This window comes from Poromitra crassiceps (genome assembly GCF_964638095.1).
Source record: "Poromitra crassiceps genome assembly, chromosome: 8".
In the NCBI taxonomy this organism is placed as follows: Eukaryota; Metazoa; Chordata; class Actinopteri; order Beryciformes; family Melamphaidae; genus Poromitra; species Poromitra crassiceps.
Genome location: NC_139629.1, coordinates 36,412,594 through 36,430,554, shown reverse-complemented (window position 1 = coordinate 36,430,554; position 17,961 = coordinate 36,412,594). Strand labels below are relative to the sequence as shown.

At 46.3% G+C, this 17,961-nt stretch overlaps 1 protein-coding gene across 1 annotated transcript in view; it reads right to left on the bottom strand.

The window, feature by feature from the left end:
- Nucleotides 1-17,961, bottom strand: part of LOC310781349 (cadherin-4-like) — a gene marked incomplete at both ends in the record, with an annotated part of 346,500 nt that overhangs the window by 170,434 nt on the left and 158,105 nt on the right. Inside the window, one exon of the mRNA XM_083641961.1 lies at nt 10,428-10,451. Within this exon, the coding sequence (XP_083498087.1) occupies nt 10,428-10,451 (24 nt within the window). The remainder of the gene's footprint in view (nt 1-10,427; nt 10,452-17,961) is intronic.

The window sequence follows — 17,961 nt, the reverse complement described above, 5'->3', positions numbered from 1 at the left end:
CTTATTTTCCGCTCCTTTTCCAAGGGATAATATGGGTCACATGACGTGCAAATGCGAAAAATGTGTTTCCATTACACTTTTGCGATAAACTGCTATATCGACACGTCTGAAAAACCACCTCATGATCATCTACTGCTCGTTCTCATGCTGTCGAGAACGAGCAAAGCTTTTTTTTGGTGAAAGAATCCTCCAGGGCGCTTCTTGTTAACAGTCCGAGTGAGTGGCAGGTCGAACGTCAAAGGCACTTCATCCATATTTATGATCTGCTCCGGTTCGATGGAATATTCCTTGATCTTCCTTTGTGTGAATTCGCCGAAGTTTGTGATTTTCTCCTGGTAGTCGGGGGAGGGAGTTGATGGGCTTGTGGCCGTTTGCTTACCGTAATTACCATATGTAAGTGGTCACGCACAGAGGGGATTGTCGGGAAAGAGATGGCTGTTTGAGGAAGCTCCCATTTACCGTATTACCGTAACATTTCAACAAAACAACATAACACAACACCACCGTTGTTTATTTTTACAGTGCACACAGTGTCCGCGGTGTGGTGAAAAGAGGGCAAGAGAGGAAATTAAAACAGAAGTGGATTTATAGTTAGAAAGAGTGCTAAAAAAGAGAGATTTTTTTTTTTTTTTTTTTTTTTTCTGAAAAAATCCATAGATAAGACGCACCGTTATATAAGCCGCAGGGGCCAAAAAACGGGGAAAAAGCCGCGGCTTATAGTCCGGAATTTACGGTAATCAATTACCCTTCATCTGTATGGATGGCCTGAAAACTCCCATCCATTGGTGCAATCAGTGTGGCACCCTGCTGAGGGCAACACAGAAGATCAAATTGAGTTCATATGTCAAGGGAAAAACCTAATGTTCTCAAACCTAATTGCCAGCTGAGGCTTTGGAAAATGATTCACCGTATGAGAAAGAGTTGCGATCCGTTCACTTCTGTCTCCATTCTAGTCTTTTTCTGTACGACTTGTCTCCACTGTTATCTGGCCTCTGTCTCTGTCTGAGGAATGTTTCGGTGCCCAGACGGCCTTAATGAGTCCAAGATGTGATTCCCGGAGAGGCTCTCTTTGTGCGGGTTTTGTCGTTATCTCTATCTCGGACTAACACTCAATTGCTCAAGTTGCGAGGTTTTATCCTGGCAAACAAAACGCATTATCAGCCTCTCGCGAGCGATGATGGAGAGCCTTTCACAATTGCGGGGAAGAATGCCAAGTTTTTTTTTTGCTTCTTGCACAGGCGACGCCGTTCACCGTGCGGATCTGGCCTCTGCGAACCCGCGACACCGAGATTTTCAATTAGGCTCGCGGAAGGCCCGTGAACCCAGCGAGGTTGGCATTTAAATCCCATGCTGGACCCTATTAGCTGGCTCCAGGGGAGGCAATATAGGAAGGATCAGGTCTAGGATGACCCCTCTCTGCCACAAACCACACACAGCCGAAAAACAAATAGGTCCAAATAATCAGGGCTCTCAGTGCAGCATAATGCAGCACACAAGCAGAAAACAAGCCACTGCCTGTTCACACCACGCGCTCATTACTGTTACAAAGACTGCCTGTTCACACCACGCGCTCATTACTGTTACAAAGACAGCCTGTTCACACCACGCGCTCATTACTGTTACAAAGACTGCCTGTTCACACCACGCGCTCATTACTGTTACAAAGACAGCCTGTTCACACCACGCGCTCATTACTGTTACAAAGACAGCCTGTTCACACCACGCGCTCATTACTGTTACAAAGACAGCCTGTTCACACCACGCGCTCATTACTGTTACAAAGACTGCCTGTTCACACCACGCGCTCATTACTGTTACAAAGACTGCCTGTTCACACCACGCGCTCATTACTGTTACAAAGACAGCCTGTTCACACCACGCGCTCATTACTGTTACAAAGACTGCCTGTTCACACCACGCGCTCATTACTGTTACAAAGACAGCCTGTTCACACCACACGCTCATTACTGTTACAAAGACAGCCTGTTCACACCACACGCTCATTACTGTTACAAAGACTGCCTGTTCACACCACGCGCTCATTACTGTTACAAAGACAGCCTGTTCACACCACACGCTCATTACTGTTACAAAGACAGCCTGTTCACACCACGCGCTCATTACTGTTACAAAGACAGCCTGTTCACACCACGCGCTCATTACTGTTACAAAGACTGCCTGTTCACACCACACGCTCATTACTGTTACAAAGACTGCCTGTTCACACCACACGCTCATTACTGTTACAAAGACTGCCTGTTCACACCGCGCGCTCATTACTGTTACAAAGACTGCCTGTTCACACCACGTGCTCATTACTGTTACAAAGACAGCCTGTTCACACCACGCGCTCATTACTGTCACAAAGACAGCCTGTTCACACCACGCGCTCATTACTGTTACAAAGACAGCCTGTTCACACCACACGCTCATTACTGTTACAAAGACTGCCTGTTCACACCACGCGCTCATTACTGTTACAAAGACAGCCTGTTCACACCACGCGCTCATTACTGTTACAAAGACAGCCTGTTCACACCGCGCGCTCATTACTGTTACAAAGACAGCCTGTTCACACCACGCGCTCATTACTGTTACAAAGACAGCCTGTTCACACCACGCGCTCATTACTGTTACAAAGACAGCCTGTTCACACCACGCGCTCATTACTGGTACAAAGACTGCCTGTTCACACCACGCGCTCATTACTGTTACAAAGACAGCCTGTTCACACCACGCGCTCATTACTGTTACAAAGACAGCCTGTTCACACCACGCGCTCATTACTGTTACAAAGACAGCCTGTTCACACCACGCGCTCATTACTGTTACAAAGACTGCCTGTTCACACCACACGCTCATTACTGTTACAAAGACAGCCTGTTCACACCACGCGCTCATTACTGTTACAAAGACAGCCTGTTCACACCACGTGCTCATTACTGTTACAAAGACAGCCTATGGAAGGAGCTGCTGTTACTGGACATACAGGGCTTTCGTTGACACGTTTCACCACATTTAATTAAGGAAGTTCAAACTTGGCAGGATTTTTCCTGCATTTTAAAATCTGAGGCTGGCAGCCTAAATTTACTTTTGAGCCGCCAGGATTTAAATCAGCCTGAAAATTGCATTTCAATATCTATAATAACAATAAGGCGATCAAAATCAAATCAAAATTGAAATCAAAGTGAGACGCAAGAGTGGATCGTTACATGATGAAGTCCTCCACCCACCAGGGGGCGCATGTCATTCAGTCAGTGGCAACAGGAGAGGAGGCCGCATGGAGCAACAGGGGGCAAGTTGCATTATGGACAACGAGAAGTGTACTATTTACGATTTCTTTCATCCTTTGTGAGAGATAGCAAAAAGATATGGTAGTGTGGGAAGGTGATGATCTTAAACGAATCAAACGTGCCTTTTCCTAAAAATAATGGATTCAATCACTTTTAGTTATTTTAATTTAGTTAAGATTTTCATATGATTTCTCGGTTCATCATTAGGGTTTTTGAGTATTTATTTATTTATTCATGTTCTAATTACACTTAAGGATTTTAATCTGTTTATTTAAAATATAAGTCACAAGAAAAAAATAGGTAAAATTATTAAACATTTTGGGCATTTTTTTTTTGGTGTATTTATGATTTAGCATGGTATCTCATTGAATGGAAACATGTATCATTATAGGGCTAATCTTGTCATAGTCACAGGAACACTTGTGAAGGCAATCATCTTTCATGGAATCAAAGGAAGAGATCCCAGCCACTTACTTGTTACATGTAGGAACACATGAAGTGATGAATTATTACTTACAAACTTTTGTGCGTGTTCTCTCTTTGCCATGGAAAAATCAATGAAATTGGATTTTAAAATCATACGACAGTGTTCTCTATGCCAAAACCTCTAAAAACATAAAATTGGAACTGTAAGAGTGTTAAGTTAGCCACGATGATGAAGCCAGACTGGCTGTGCCTATGGTACCAACTGAGCTTCTTTTTCAGCCATGGCAGGCAAACTTGTTGTGGTTTAGTGGTTATTTTTTTGGTCAGTTTTTGTGTGTGTGTGTAGTTAACTTAGTAAAACTATTCTTGGCTATAAACAAAATATAATGAATACGAGATCCTGCTCTAATAAGTTGACAGTTTCAGTTGACTGTTCGGTCCAGTGTTATAAAATGGTCTCAAAGCTGCACAAATACACCCTCTTATTAGCATAGAATAGAGAAAAGGGTCTGTGACAGAGAAAAGTGTCCCATCTCCACGAGGTCTAATGAGGTGTTTCAACCCCACCAGATACACCCTATTTGCCCAAATTAGTTTCAGCTGTTGGGTTTGGTCCCTGACAGGTAGTCTTCTCTGTGAGCGAGTGCCTTTGTTTTTCGCCATCTCTATCCCTAACGGTACTGGAAATAAATAATAGGCCCTTTTCACAGTCGCCATTTTGTGTCAAAAAGGCAGGATAAACACAGGTGCAAGCAAAACGCTAATGAGGGTTTCCAACTTCCATGATTGGAATTTGGAAACCCTCATTAGTGTTTTACTGTATTTTTGTTACCGTGTTAAGCCATTGATTCCTGATGCAGCATTTGCGTGTATATCCCTCATTTGTGTGTGTATCCCAGTGTTTCCCATACATAAAGGAATTTGTGGCGCACCGCCACAAAAGGATTTTGACCGCCACAAAAAGATGTTGACCAAAAAAAAAAAAAATTTTTACAGTGCACCTGAACGCAACATGCGAGATACCCGCTGAAGAAGTGTCCAAATGTTCATGTCATTCTGGCCAATACTCCACTTCTGTTATAGCATTTCAGTCTGGAATATGGAATATCTCTCAATAATCTATGATTTAGCTGCTAAATTGTCAAATACCGCCATCTGCTCGCTACCCAGGCACTTATGTATGTACTTAACCTAACTAACTGAACCTAACTAACTATCCGGTGTGTACAACATTGTCAGCCTAAACTCCGGCTGACACCCCAAAAACCTACAATCCGCTACAGAAAAATGTATATTGTTTGTTTATTAACTGGCCCCTCGCCTTCTATCATTTCACGAAAGTGGCAAAGCAAGTTGAGTATCCCTGACCTATAGGGAGACATTTAGTTTGTCATTGTAAACCCACAGCACAGTAATGATGACATGTTCTTCATAGATCTAGCCTTTTAATTTTGCTCTTAAGCTTTCTCAAAGTACACCAAAGTCATGCATTTTACTTTAAAATGTCAAAAAAAAAACTCGCGGGGGACAAGCCCCCGCACCCCCCTAGGGGGTCTGCGGTCCCCCACCACAAATACTCTAAATCCTGTGGGAAACACTGTATCCCTTTAAGACAGTGAACCGCGTGACGTGGTTTGCGGTCTTAAAGGGATACACACACAAATGCTGCATCAGGTAACAATGGGTTAATCAGTAGCATGTATTATAGGATCTTGCAGCTGTAGATATGATCATTCTTCCCCATGTAGTTTGAACTACTTTTTTCCCCATACATTTATTTAACAAAAGTCTATTTCTCCCAAGGGTAGCCTTGCTGTAGGCCAACTTCTCTCGGTGTGAAGTAAGTGGTAACTTGTAAAACTATACTTTAAAAGGAGTTACTGCAATACTGGCTTTACGGAGGCTTTACAAACCGAGAGCTACATGTACATGAGACTTGGCAGAAGTGAGCATGCATTTCAAATGATGTGTCTTTGGATTGCCCAAGTGGAGCGGAACAGCTACTTTCACGAGAGAGAGAGAGAGAGAGAGGGGAGTAACTGGTGTGAGGATGGAATATGTTTGCAATTTAACAGTGAAAGGAATGAATATATCGAAGGAAAAGTAATGAGGGAGATGATTTGCAAGAGAGACGTAGAGAGAGGCAGGGAGAGAGAGAGAGAGAGAGAGAGAGAGAGAGAGAGAGAGAGAGAGAGAGAAGGAAGCGCGTAGATTCCTCTGCTCGCTATGTACGTTGACAGGTAAATTAGCATGTGCGGCTAACGGGGCAACACGCGGCCAGGCCCTCTGTACGCACCCTTTCATCCTGACAAACAGGCAGCTCGTTGACCTGACCACCGCCTCGGTCACATGATGTCTCAGCGTTAGCATTTAAAAACACCCTCCCACTTCCATGTCAACACACTTACGACACGCTAACACACACACACACACACACACACACACACACACACACACACACCCCGCTGCACACACATAGACCCTTTTCACGGGGGGCATTTTGTGTCAAAAAGGCAGGGTAAACACAGGTGCAAGCAACACACTAATGAGGGTTTCCAAATTCCAATCATGGAAGTTGAAAAGCCTCATTAGCGTTTTGCTTGCACCTGTGTCTATCCTGCCTTTTCGACACAAAATGGCCCCCGTGAAAAGGGTCTATCGTGGGCGTGGGGAAGGAAAACTTAATCTGATGGGAATTTGAATGAATCCGAGATGCATCCTGATACGTTCAAACAGGGTTTTGAGATGTCGTCCTGTTGTCTGATGATCTTCCATGGTGCATTTTGAGCAGAGAGGATTGGCAGAGGAACATGATGGAGCACAGCGTGCATCTTCAACAGGACGTGGGGAGTTTGTTTACTATCTGCGCTTCAAGGCGAGGAGGGCCTAAATCTCTCTCATGCAGCCTGCCTTTCTTCCTGCACAGAGCAGGAATCAATAGCCAGATTGCTCCTTCTCTAAATCTCTCTGTCATTACTTTTGCCTCCAATCTCTTTGCTGTGTGTGTGTATACCCTTGATGCCATGTTTCAGCCATAAATCAACCACTGAGATGTACCCTGTGTAGGGTGGGAGGAGTGTGAGAGAGAGTGAGAGAGAGAGAGTGTGTGTGTGTGTGTGTGTGTGTGTGTGTGTGTGTGTCTGTGTGTGTGCGTGCATGTGTGTGCGCGTGTGTGTGTGCATGTGTGTGTGTGTGTGTGTGTGTGTGACAGTGTGTGTGTGTGTGTATATGTGTGTGTGTGTGTGTGTGCGTGTGCGTGCGTGTGTGTTTGGCAGTGTGTGCGTGCGTGTGTGTGTGTTTGGTAGTGTGTGCGTGCGCGTGTGTGTGTGCGCGTGCATGTGTGTGTGCGTGCGTGTGTGTGTGTGCGTGCGCGTGCGTGTGTGTTTGGCAGTGTGTGTGTGTGTGTGTGTGTGCGTGTGTGTTTGACAGTGTGTGCGTGAGTGTGTGTGTGCGTGCGTGTGTGTGCGCGCGCTTGTGGCTGTGCATAAGAGATACCGCGGTTGGGTATTAGCACATATCAGCGTGCCTGTCTCCTCATAGCGGGATGTTTCATTGAATCATTAAACACTGACAGGCGCCACAGAGTAGCAGCATTGATCCCCTTCAGAGGGGATACGCCGCCTGACTTCATTAGCCCGGTTAGCGCTAAGCTGCGTTAGCTCGGCTCACGCCGCCTGGCATGGAGGAAGTAGAGCAGGTGCAACAATATAGGCGAGCGGAGACAAAAGGCGTTTAGAGTGTGGCAAAGGTGCCGGAGTCAGGCACAGGAAGTGAGGGTGATGGGAGGGCGCGGAGCGTGTGAACCAGAGGCAGGGGGCGGGGCTGAAGCTCAAAGGGCTGTTTGAAGCGAGAGGGCTTTTCCAAACGCAGAGAGGAGCAACAGCGATCAATTAACTTGTGTTGAAATGAATCAATTAAAAGCGCCGGCCAATCGACAGCCACAGTGCTTAACGGGGCTTTCCCCCTCGTGAGGCCAGTGTGTGTCAAGGCATTAGCATTGACCTTCGCGCACGCACGCATCCGCACTGCTCGCGCGCAAGCTAATTTATGCTATATAGCGTGTTAGCATTTAAGCACGTAAAGATATGCACACGCCTCTTTGTTCTCAGCACATTTTCCCCATGCATTCATCTGCTTTCAGTCGCCCCTCCTCTCCTCTCCTCTTCTCTCCTCTCCTCTCGCCTCCCCTCTCCCCTCCCCTCTCCCCCTCCCCCTCTCCCCTCCCCTCTCCTCTTCCTCTCCTCCCTCTTCTCTCCTCTCCTCTCCTCTCCTCCCCTCCCCTCTCCTCTCCCTCCCCTCTCCCCTCCCCTCTCCCTCCCTCTCCTCCCCTCCCCTCTCCTCTCCTCTCCTCCTCTCCTCTCCTCCCCTCCTCTCCTCTCTTCCCCTCTCTCTCCTCTCCTCCCCTCTTCTATCCTCTCCTCCCTCCCCTCTCCCCTCTCCTCTCCTCTCCTCCTCTCCCCTCTCCCTCCTCTCCTCTCCTCTCCTCCTCTCCCCTCCTCTCCTCTTCTCTCCTCTCCTCCTCTCCTCTCCTCTCCCCTCAGTCTTCTCCTCCTGCCAGCGGAGCTTTTGGGCTGCTCTCAGTACGCCCACAGGCCCCCCGCGGGACGTCCCGTGACGGATGGGACTGCGTGAGACTCCCGGATTCGATTCGGCCCATTTGATAAATTTATCGCTGGCATTTTGAAAATGAAATTAGAGGGACGTCTCCTGGAGACTGTTTTTCCAGCACAGGTGCCATAAATATACTTCATTTGGCAGAGGAGAGAGGTGGAGTGTTAGGAGGGGGCGGAGAGGTGGGGAGGAAGAGATGTGCCAGTGCAGCGGAGTGGTGGGGGGGGGGGGGGGGGGGGGGGGGGGGGGGGGGGGTGTTCCATCGAAGTAGTGAGCTTAGGTTTAAGGTTAGAAGATAACGAGGTCCTGTATTAATCATATTAATCATAATATCAGCAGGGGGGGGGGAAACGGCAAAGGTTATTTTCAGTATATGTGAATATATATCCCCCAACACACGTCCTGTAGCCACGCTCTCATTTAACACACGCAACGCCTGCATCTCTCAAGTCGGCTGCTGAAGGATGGAGGTTGTGAGGGAGGTGACACAAATGTCAAGCTGCTGGCTCCATCTTTCATGCCCACGCACGCACACACACACCTACGCACGACACACACAACAGCACACACACCTACGCACAACGACACGCACAACGCACACACACACCTACGCACGACACACACACACACACCTATGCACAACGACATGCACACAAACACAAGGTTTATATACCTCAAGGCCCTGTGGCTCTTCAGTAGCGGCGGTATTGTCGTAGCTGTAAAGCCTCTATAACTCACAGTGTGTGAATGAATACAGCAGCTCTTTCTCTCCGTGGCACCCTATAGATGATGTGTGTGTGTGTGTGGGACTGAGAGACAGATTGGATGTTTTTGTGTGCGCTTCTCAGGCAAATGGACTGGAATTGTCTGGCGTCAAAAAAGGAGACGCGCAAGACAAGAAAGACACGGATAGGAAGACAAAACGACACACACACACACGGACACGTGTCGGCCTGTCAGGGTGGGCGTGGCCTCATCTATCTGGCTCTCATTCAGAAACACACGGGGGAGGAGGGATGATGGACACCAACGCCAACCTCTGCTGCCCGTCCACATTCATCAGGCAGAGAGCCCCGGGCAGCCCACATCACTTACCTTTATGAGCCATCTGACAGCATTGCACACCGCATAGTCATTACATATATAGGCCTCACAACAGAGTGTGTGTGTGTGTGTGTGTGTGTGTGGGGCATACTGAGTGTAACCTGTCAACCAGATGCACTCAATCAACAGCTACTGTGCTGTATCTACAGCACGCTGTATCTACAGCACGCGGTATCTACAGCACGCTGTATCTACAGCACGCTGCGTCCCGTGCTTTTGGAAAATGGAAATGTCGCTAAGGCCATGCACACTCTGCTGCTTTATTTGATTTAAATATTATGATATTGTTATTTTAAATGTAAATGCTGCGCACGCGTCAGTGAAAGTATTTCTCGTTCCAATTTGCTCCCCCCGTTTCAACCAAATCAGCGGGGAATTCTCTCGTGTGATTGTCTGCTCGCGCTTTGCAATCACAGGCGTGACACACACCTTCCGCCATTACCGCCGTGATGACGAGGAGAGAGGGGCGGGGACTGCTCGGCGCGTACGCCTGCGTGCTGCCAATCAGAACGAGACCCCCTCCCCCGGGGCGGCCCCCCATCGTCCCACCAAATCCAAACAACAGGTACATGCCTATAAACATCTCTCCCCGCTAACGCTCTCCCCCCCCCGAAGATCCACTATGCAAAACAATCACCTCGGCCAACCCCGCACACAATTGAAAGCGCGTGTAGGTGTCTGAACAGACCTGTGTGATTAGTCTGAAACATAACCGACGCATAAACTGGATAGCAGCGGGATCATTTACGCGAGGTGTGTCAGCGCGCGTGAGTGATTGACTTTGTAATCAAACAGATTGTTCTGTCACAGCGACACGGAACGACTCAATTTCACATCAACGTCAACGCCGCCGACTGTTTCTCATCTCGTTAGCGCAATTCGACAACTTGCGCGCGACAGACGCGCCCACACGACGCCACCCATCTGAAACAGTGTGTGTGTGTGTGTGTGTGTGTGTGTGGGGGGCAGGTGACTGAGTGTGTGTTGTCTTACCTTTTTGTGATGACACTGTGGTATCTGTAGATAAAAGAGAGGAGAGACAGAGGAATAGGGACGTTAAAAGCTGGCAGGCTGCTGTGGAGCAGACACATAAAATGCAGGAGATGACAGGACCGCCGCTGTGATTTGCTGGGGGGGAAAACTAGCCACCCAGGAGGATAAACAGACAGGACATGAGGGGGGGGGGGGCTGCACACTACCAGGGGGGGTCTCTCATCTCAGACCTGCACAGAATATCCACTTCACCACGCTCACACCCACACACTCATGCACACTTACATGGGGCCTATGTTATATACACAGGTGCGCCCACCAGCACACGCACACACACACACGACACACACACACGCACACACACACACACTCAACAAGAAAGATGGAGAGGGAGTGGAGAAAAAGCATGTGAGCAGACATGGTGAAGCGAGTCAAGAGACCTTGAGTAGAGAGATGAGTCTCTCCAGACTCCTGGAAACTTCTGATCTGTGACACGATTTACCTCGAGTGAACGAAAAGAATGGCACCAAGGTGCAGCGAGACGGAGCAAATCAAATCCTTTCACTAGACATTAGGTGGCCATGACAGGCACCTGTGGTCCACCAGGTGTGCATCAAAAACATGTCCCTGTCCACCAGGTGTGCATCAAAAACATGTCCGTGGCCCACCAGGTGTGTGTCACCGATCTGCTCCCCCCCCCTCGTACACTCCAGACCACTCAGGTCATCAGGAGGACTGGAACTGATTTTCCCAATGCTATTTTGTATTATTTTTGCTTTTATTTCTTTCACTTTTTTGTATTATTTGTATTTATTATGTCATGTAAAGCACTTTGAATTGCATCCATGTATGAATTGTGCTATACAAATAAAGTTGCCTTGCCTTGCATCAAAAACATGTCCCTGTTTGGGAGGGTTGTCGAGCACCTCTCTTTTTATGGAGCCCCAACAGAAGGAGGCGTGTGAGTGAAGGAGAAAAATACAGTAAATTTAGCTTATTGTTCTCATGAAATATTTACCCTCATAGTGTTTGTGTTTGTCAGCTCCCAAGGTTTCATTTTTATTTAATAGACTTGTCAAGCTTTCTGGGATGCAGGAAGAAAGAACAACGGGGGCGGAAAAAAAATCCCCTTTTATCACTTTGCAATCTTAGCAAAGTCCAAATCCTTGAGCACATTTTCTCTACTGGCCAGATGCCCAAAAAGCCCAAACGGGCCACAGACAGGGGAGGAGAATAATTGAATCCGGACGGATTTGTGGTGCTGCTGGGCTGAAGTCGTGATAATCCACCGCTTTGCCTAATTGCCAGAGTAAAAGACGGCGGCCATTGTGCGGGCCCTGGCGTGGGTGTTTATCGGAGCAGCGTGCCGTGGGATTGGACCGGGCATTAAGACTTTACACACTTTTGTTTCGCGAGGTGTTACAGTGGATTTGGACACATATTGGGACACTCTGGTTATTATTACATCGTCTGTCTGTCTGCGATGCGACTGTCCATAAGCTCTGCGTGTCTGTCCACCCTCATCGGAGAAGAGGCTTCGCATAATTAGAGTATGTAAAGTGCTCTCCTCCTCGGTCCGTTCAAAGCCAGACGGCTTACCATCTTCTCCACACTTTGGGGCGGCCTACAGTAATAGCACGATAAAAATATTATCCAACAGCCACTATCCTTTTTGTCGTTTCTTATGTAAAAGAAAGACTATATCAACTAGATATGTCTTGGCAGGTGCCGCTACCAGCGTGAGCGTTCTGTCTCCAAGAATTAGCACTGTAGGCACGGCACGGCCAACTCCTCCCGGGAGAGCTGAGCAACTTTCCAAAATATAATCAAACATTTTCAGATGAAGAGAGGGAGAAAGAGAGAGAGAGGCGAGAGATAGATTTTTTAATAAAGTAACAAATATCTCAATGAATATGGATATAGCGAGTGAGATGATTGAATCTAATAAAAGATAGCCTGATGGGGGGAACCGGGGAAATGGAATATGCATGGCGTCAACGCGAGCTTGGCAGTGATGAATAAGGAAATCAAGGCTCTGTTGAACTTGTTAGTATGTGGGGATTTAAAAGAAACATGGTGCTCGGTGTGTCAGCACACATCCAGTAAATAACCGCTCTTTGGGGAGGGAAAGAAAACCTCCGGCATTGATTACTGCATTTCTCCCCCAGCTATCGGTGGCTTATATGGATTTGGAGACTAATTTGCTGCGAATATGTGAGTGGCGTTTTGATGTGGCCCTGCAACCCGCTGCACCTCTCCTCTGTGGGCTTTGAGCGGCATGCAAAGTGGGCCACGCGTCGATACAGGAGGTCCACCTCGGAAGGACGTACGCAAGCTTCGTCAAAGCCAAGGCTGCCCAGGAGCAACGCCCGAGGACCCGGAGAAATACGTGTCCCTGACAAAGATGGAAAATAAAGACGATAGACATCTCCACACTCTTCTGCTTTTACCTCTCTGAGATCCAGCCTCTCACCGTGACAGAGAGAGGACAGTGCAGAAGGGAGAGAGACACTGAGGGGATTAGCTTTTTCATTTGAGCCCAGCACAGATCCTTTTATCATTCAACTTCAATAGGATGTGATTTCTATAGTTTGAAAGGAAAACGTCACATTGGCTAATGCAGTATTATTCTTTAGTGACCCAAATAGCCAATCAGGGATGGTTACAGAATATTTATGTTGACGTTTCTAACATCTATTACCCATTATAATTAGATCTGAAGATTTGATCTATATTTTCCCCTGAGTCTATATCATCTGTGAGTTTTTTTTTGTTCCAATACCAATATACAGATAAATAAGAAAACAGGATGACAGGAAAAACTGTCATCCGGCATTTTCACTGAATGATGGCCTGCTGTTCTTTCCATGGTACCGTGTGGTGAAGATTTGGTACTTTTAGTAACCGTACAGTATAACATTAAGTAAATGTAACCGTCTCTCTGTATGTATAGCTAAATTAGGGTTATAGAACAGATAATAAGCTTATAAGGTATGGACCAGTATTGTAGGTTCTACTCTGGGTGGAATATAATGAAATAATTGATAGAATAATTGACACACGCACACACACACACACACACACACAAGCGACTGGACGTTTGATTTGAAATATATATTGTAGAGAAATAACAAAACAAATGAAAAAATTGAAAAAAGGTTTACCATCCCTTCCTATCTAAGCCGGCTTCCTAATAGCACGCAGTGCGCTTTAACCTAGGGCCCAAAACCTAATGAACAAAAACAATGCACTGTCCCTTTAAGCAAACTCAGTGTTCCTTTAGTTTGCTTATTCAAGTGTAGTTCCTTTGATTGTTCCTTTGATCCAAGTCAATATCAGTCTGGTCAGTCAAGTTTTTAAGTGCACTTAGTGTGGTCAATTTCACAGTATCTAGTGTGGTTCCACATGGCCTACCACACTGCTGAGAGTGAAGCAGCGGGTTGAATCCTCGGGGTGATTGGGGTAAGGAGGCGGTCAGGTTCAAGGGGTGGCTCGCCACTTCCTCGTCAGGAAGAATCCAAAATCCAACATCCGATCAATTTTCAGGGATCTGAAAAAACCTAGCCTGTATAGAAACAAGGCCATTACTATACTATACTGATCGACACATTCCTCTCATTTGGCCATAAATCAATGAATATTAACTCTCAAAACACTACTGTAACACAATAGTGAATTAATTAATTTGAACTTGAACTGTAAAGTATTTATCTGGTTTGGCCCATCCCCATCTTAAAATAGTTATGTATTCCTTTAAATCATGACTTGCTTGTTTTTAACCACAAAACGAATTATATCTTTTTCCACCATGAATGAACCATGAATTATGATAAACCATCTTTAACAAAAATTACTTCAGTTTCCCATCAAATAATGGACAGCTATATCACATTATCATGTGTTTTTCACATTATTGTGCAATTGCACTTCAAATGCACACAATAAATTATATTTTAACATCAAAGTACACAAATAAATAAATAAAGCATCAAAACAAAATAATGAGCTAACTTATTCCTAATCTTTTTAGAAAACATGTTGCTTCACATTAACATTTACAGTAGTGTCACGAGTCACATTGGAAAGATGGACTGGCTGTACATGCTGACATCACGTTAGCCACCCTTATTGTTAGCAAGTAGCCACTTAGCACATCTCATATACTGCAACTCACCAAGACGCTTGCCAAAAGTTGCCTAGAACTCCTGGCACACAGGTCTTCTGTTCCCCTCTCTGATCTGAACATCACAGCAGCAAACAATGCCTTTAAACTCACAGAATGGCAATGAAAATCATTATTATAATCTCAAAGTAGCACATAGCACCTTGTGCTGGGGCATGCTATTAATTAACTTAGCACAACAGCTAACTCACCAAGACGGTCTTGAAAAGTAACTCAACCTCCCGTCGTCAATCCAACTCTTCTGCTTACACAAGTGCCCTGTGGTGGTACACTCCAAGTGTTGATAGATTTCAATGACTTAATTTTGATTTAATTCACTCGTTTTCTGACCGAGATAACTCGTTGGCTTTGACGTTCTCTCTCTGGAATGTTCTGGAAAGTTCGGCTGTGCTCTGATCTGAGGGGGCGTGTCCTCACCGTGGCAGCAGCTAAGAGGGGCGTATCCTGTAGTCGTTCCACTCTATCAGAAGGCTGCATTACCTAGGTCAGCCTCTAAAACTTGTTTTGGACAGGATAGCAGTGACTGACATGTCATGACATGACTGTAAAACCCAGTCTACACAGAGTGACTTGGGGGTGACACTATTATAACGAAATAAAACAAAATCTGAAAAGAATAACTTGAAGCACAGTTCTAATAATCAGAAAATAACAATACAAATAATAAATAAAACAACATTATGAACCCAATTCTCTACTGGGTTACATAAAGTTAAGCTATAATGGCATTAACTGACATCCACAGAAATTGGGTTTACATCAAACTTCTGGAGCCAGTGTTAGAATTAAATGAAGGAACCATCCTCATCTGTAGTTGCTGAGAGAGCCCCACTGTATTTAAAATGACCATGGAGCTATTTAACATGCTGTGTCCGTGGGGTTTTGAAGGAGTTGCCAGAAGTCGGCTATAGCAGTGTGTGTGACCACAGGCCAATGAGGTCATCTTAAAATAAGCAAAGCCTACAGACGATCATTTCGAGGACTATCATCACCAACGGCGACAGCAGATTCAAAAATAGTATGTCACAGCCAGGGTGTGAATCCCCCTCTCCTCCCCTCTTCCTCGTGTCAGTTTCAACCCTTCTCTTGCCATCATCACAAACCACCTCTGCTTGCCTTCTCGTATGGCTTGATAGGTCAGTGGAATCATGTTGACCGTACAGATGCTGCAGACCTACAGTGTGAGGTGGCCTCAGGCTGCAGACCTACAGTGTGAAGTGAGGTGGGCTCAGCTGGGCACCAGCAGGTTCAGATGATTGTGGTTGGCCGGCCCCTCAAGTTTTCCTCTAAAGGGGAAGATCGGTGATGCAACTTATCATTGTTGTGGTGTGAAACGTTATATCTCCAAGTTCTGAATTGAGACAAAACAACTTCATTTTCTGACTGATGTCCACACTTCTTTTTTAATTAAAAATATAAAATCAATAAACCAGATTTCCACATGTCTGTAGTGCATTGCAGAGGCATATCAGCCGAGCCCACTTGCACATGCGAGACTGTCGACGTGTTCTCGCTCCCTAAATGTATCCTCACCACATGTTGTTGTCCCCTCGTCCCCCCCAGATCCTCTATAGTATACATCCATTGCAGTGACGCGGTCTGATTGAATTTGAATTAGACGGCTATTGGAAAGCTGGCTTCCATTGACCTCTTAAAGTTGTGGCCTTGCAGCGGTCTGCTGGGGGAACGGCTTTAATTACAGCCAGAAATTGGGTTCGATTTTATCCCCATCATGAAGTGAGGAATCCTCGCAGCTCATCATCGCTTCATCAAGACAAATGAAAGCCATATCGCCATTGGAAGGTGTCGTAAAATGTGGGCGTGTTCATGTTCATTCATTCAAAAGCAAACAAATGCGACTGTCTCCACATGATTAAGCGCTATTGATATATCATCACTATAATGTAATTAGGATCCATTGCTACACTGTAGCCGCTCATCTCTTCATCACACTCCATCACGGACAGCGGACAGCCCATCAGTCACAACGTGTGGACATTGACCTGGATGTTAATGATTGCAGGACAAGACTAAAGTGATGGGACAGATCATCACAGGTGACCATGCGGCCAATAAAAATAGGACTTTTTTTTTTTATATTGGAGCAGCCTTGAACAAGGATAAATTTAAAACACAGAGTTGGCGCTTATCTGGATCATTAACCTACTCTTTGAAAAGCATTTTACTACTCTAGTGTAGCACTAGCACATTAGCCGTAACACTTACACTTTAGCCACGCGGCTTTGCTAAACATCAGCTAACATCACAGCTATTCGAGCAGCCTGCTTACTGTCAGCTAGGTTCACCCTTTGGCATTCTCTCTGGCTCATGTAATTGAGTATTTGTGGAGCGCAGCAGCGCTTGCTGGACAGGTCCAGCTGCTCTTCCTTGTGCTCTCTGTCTCTGCTTAGCATGCTTGTTAAGGCGGGTAAGATGCTGTGGTGAACCCGTTGTGTTGCATCCTGAACCTCTATGAGGTTCAGGATGCCCCCCCGCATCTCCCAAGAAAAAGGTCAGCAGCAGTGTTCTTCTGCCCATGACAGCAGGTGAGCGGAGGAAACAGGAAGATGTCACCTTTAGCAGGAAGCTCCAAATTGCAGCGTCAACGAAAGTTCACCCCCCCCCCCCCCCCCAAGCACCCCGACAGGAATATTACGGACACTTGATGCTGCCTTTATTTATTGTTGTTTGACGTGCTTGTGTGTCGTTGTAGTCAGGCTGCACACGTGAGTGTGTTTCCAGTCAGGCTGCACACGTGAGTGTGTTTCCAGTCAGGCTGCACACGTGACTGTGTTTCCAGTCAGGCTGCACACGTGAGTGTGTTTCCAGTCAGGCTGCACACGTGAGTGTGTTTCCAGTCAGGCTGCACACGTGAGTGCGTTTCCAGTCAGGCTGCACACGTGACTGTGTTTCCAGTCAGGCTGCACACGTGAGTGTGTTTCCAGTCAGGCTGCACACGTGAGTGTGTTTCCAGTCAGGCTGCACACGTGAGTGCGTTTCCAGTCAGGCTGCACACGTGACTGTGTTTCCAGTCAGGCTGCACACGTGAGTGTGTTTCCAGTCAGGCTGCACACGCGAGTGTGTTTCCAGTCAGGCTGCACACGTGAGTGTGTTTCCAGTCAGGCTGCACACGTGAGTGTGTTTCCAGTCAGGCTGCACACGTGAGTGTGTGTTTCCAGTCAGGCTGCACACGTGAGTGTGTTTCCAGGTACAACTGCCATATAGCTTTCCAGACAAATTGTAGCAGAGCTAATCGGAGGTTTCTTTTTTCAAGTCTCAAGTGCAGAATCAGCATGTCAATATACAGTATACAGTAGTGCCATCTGTTCTGCTACTCCACCGAAATACATT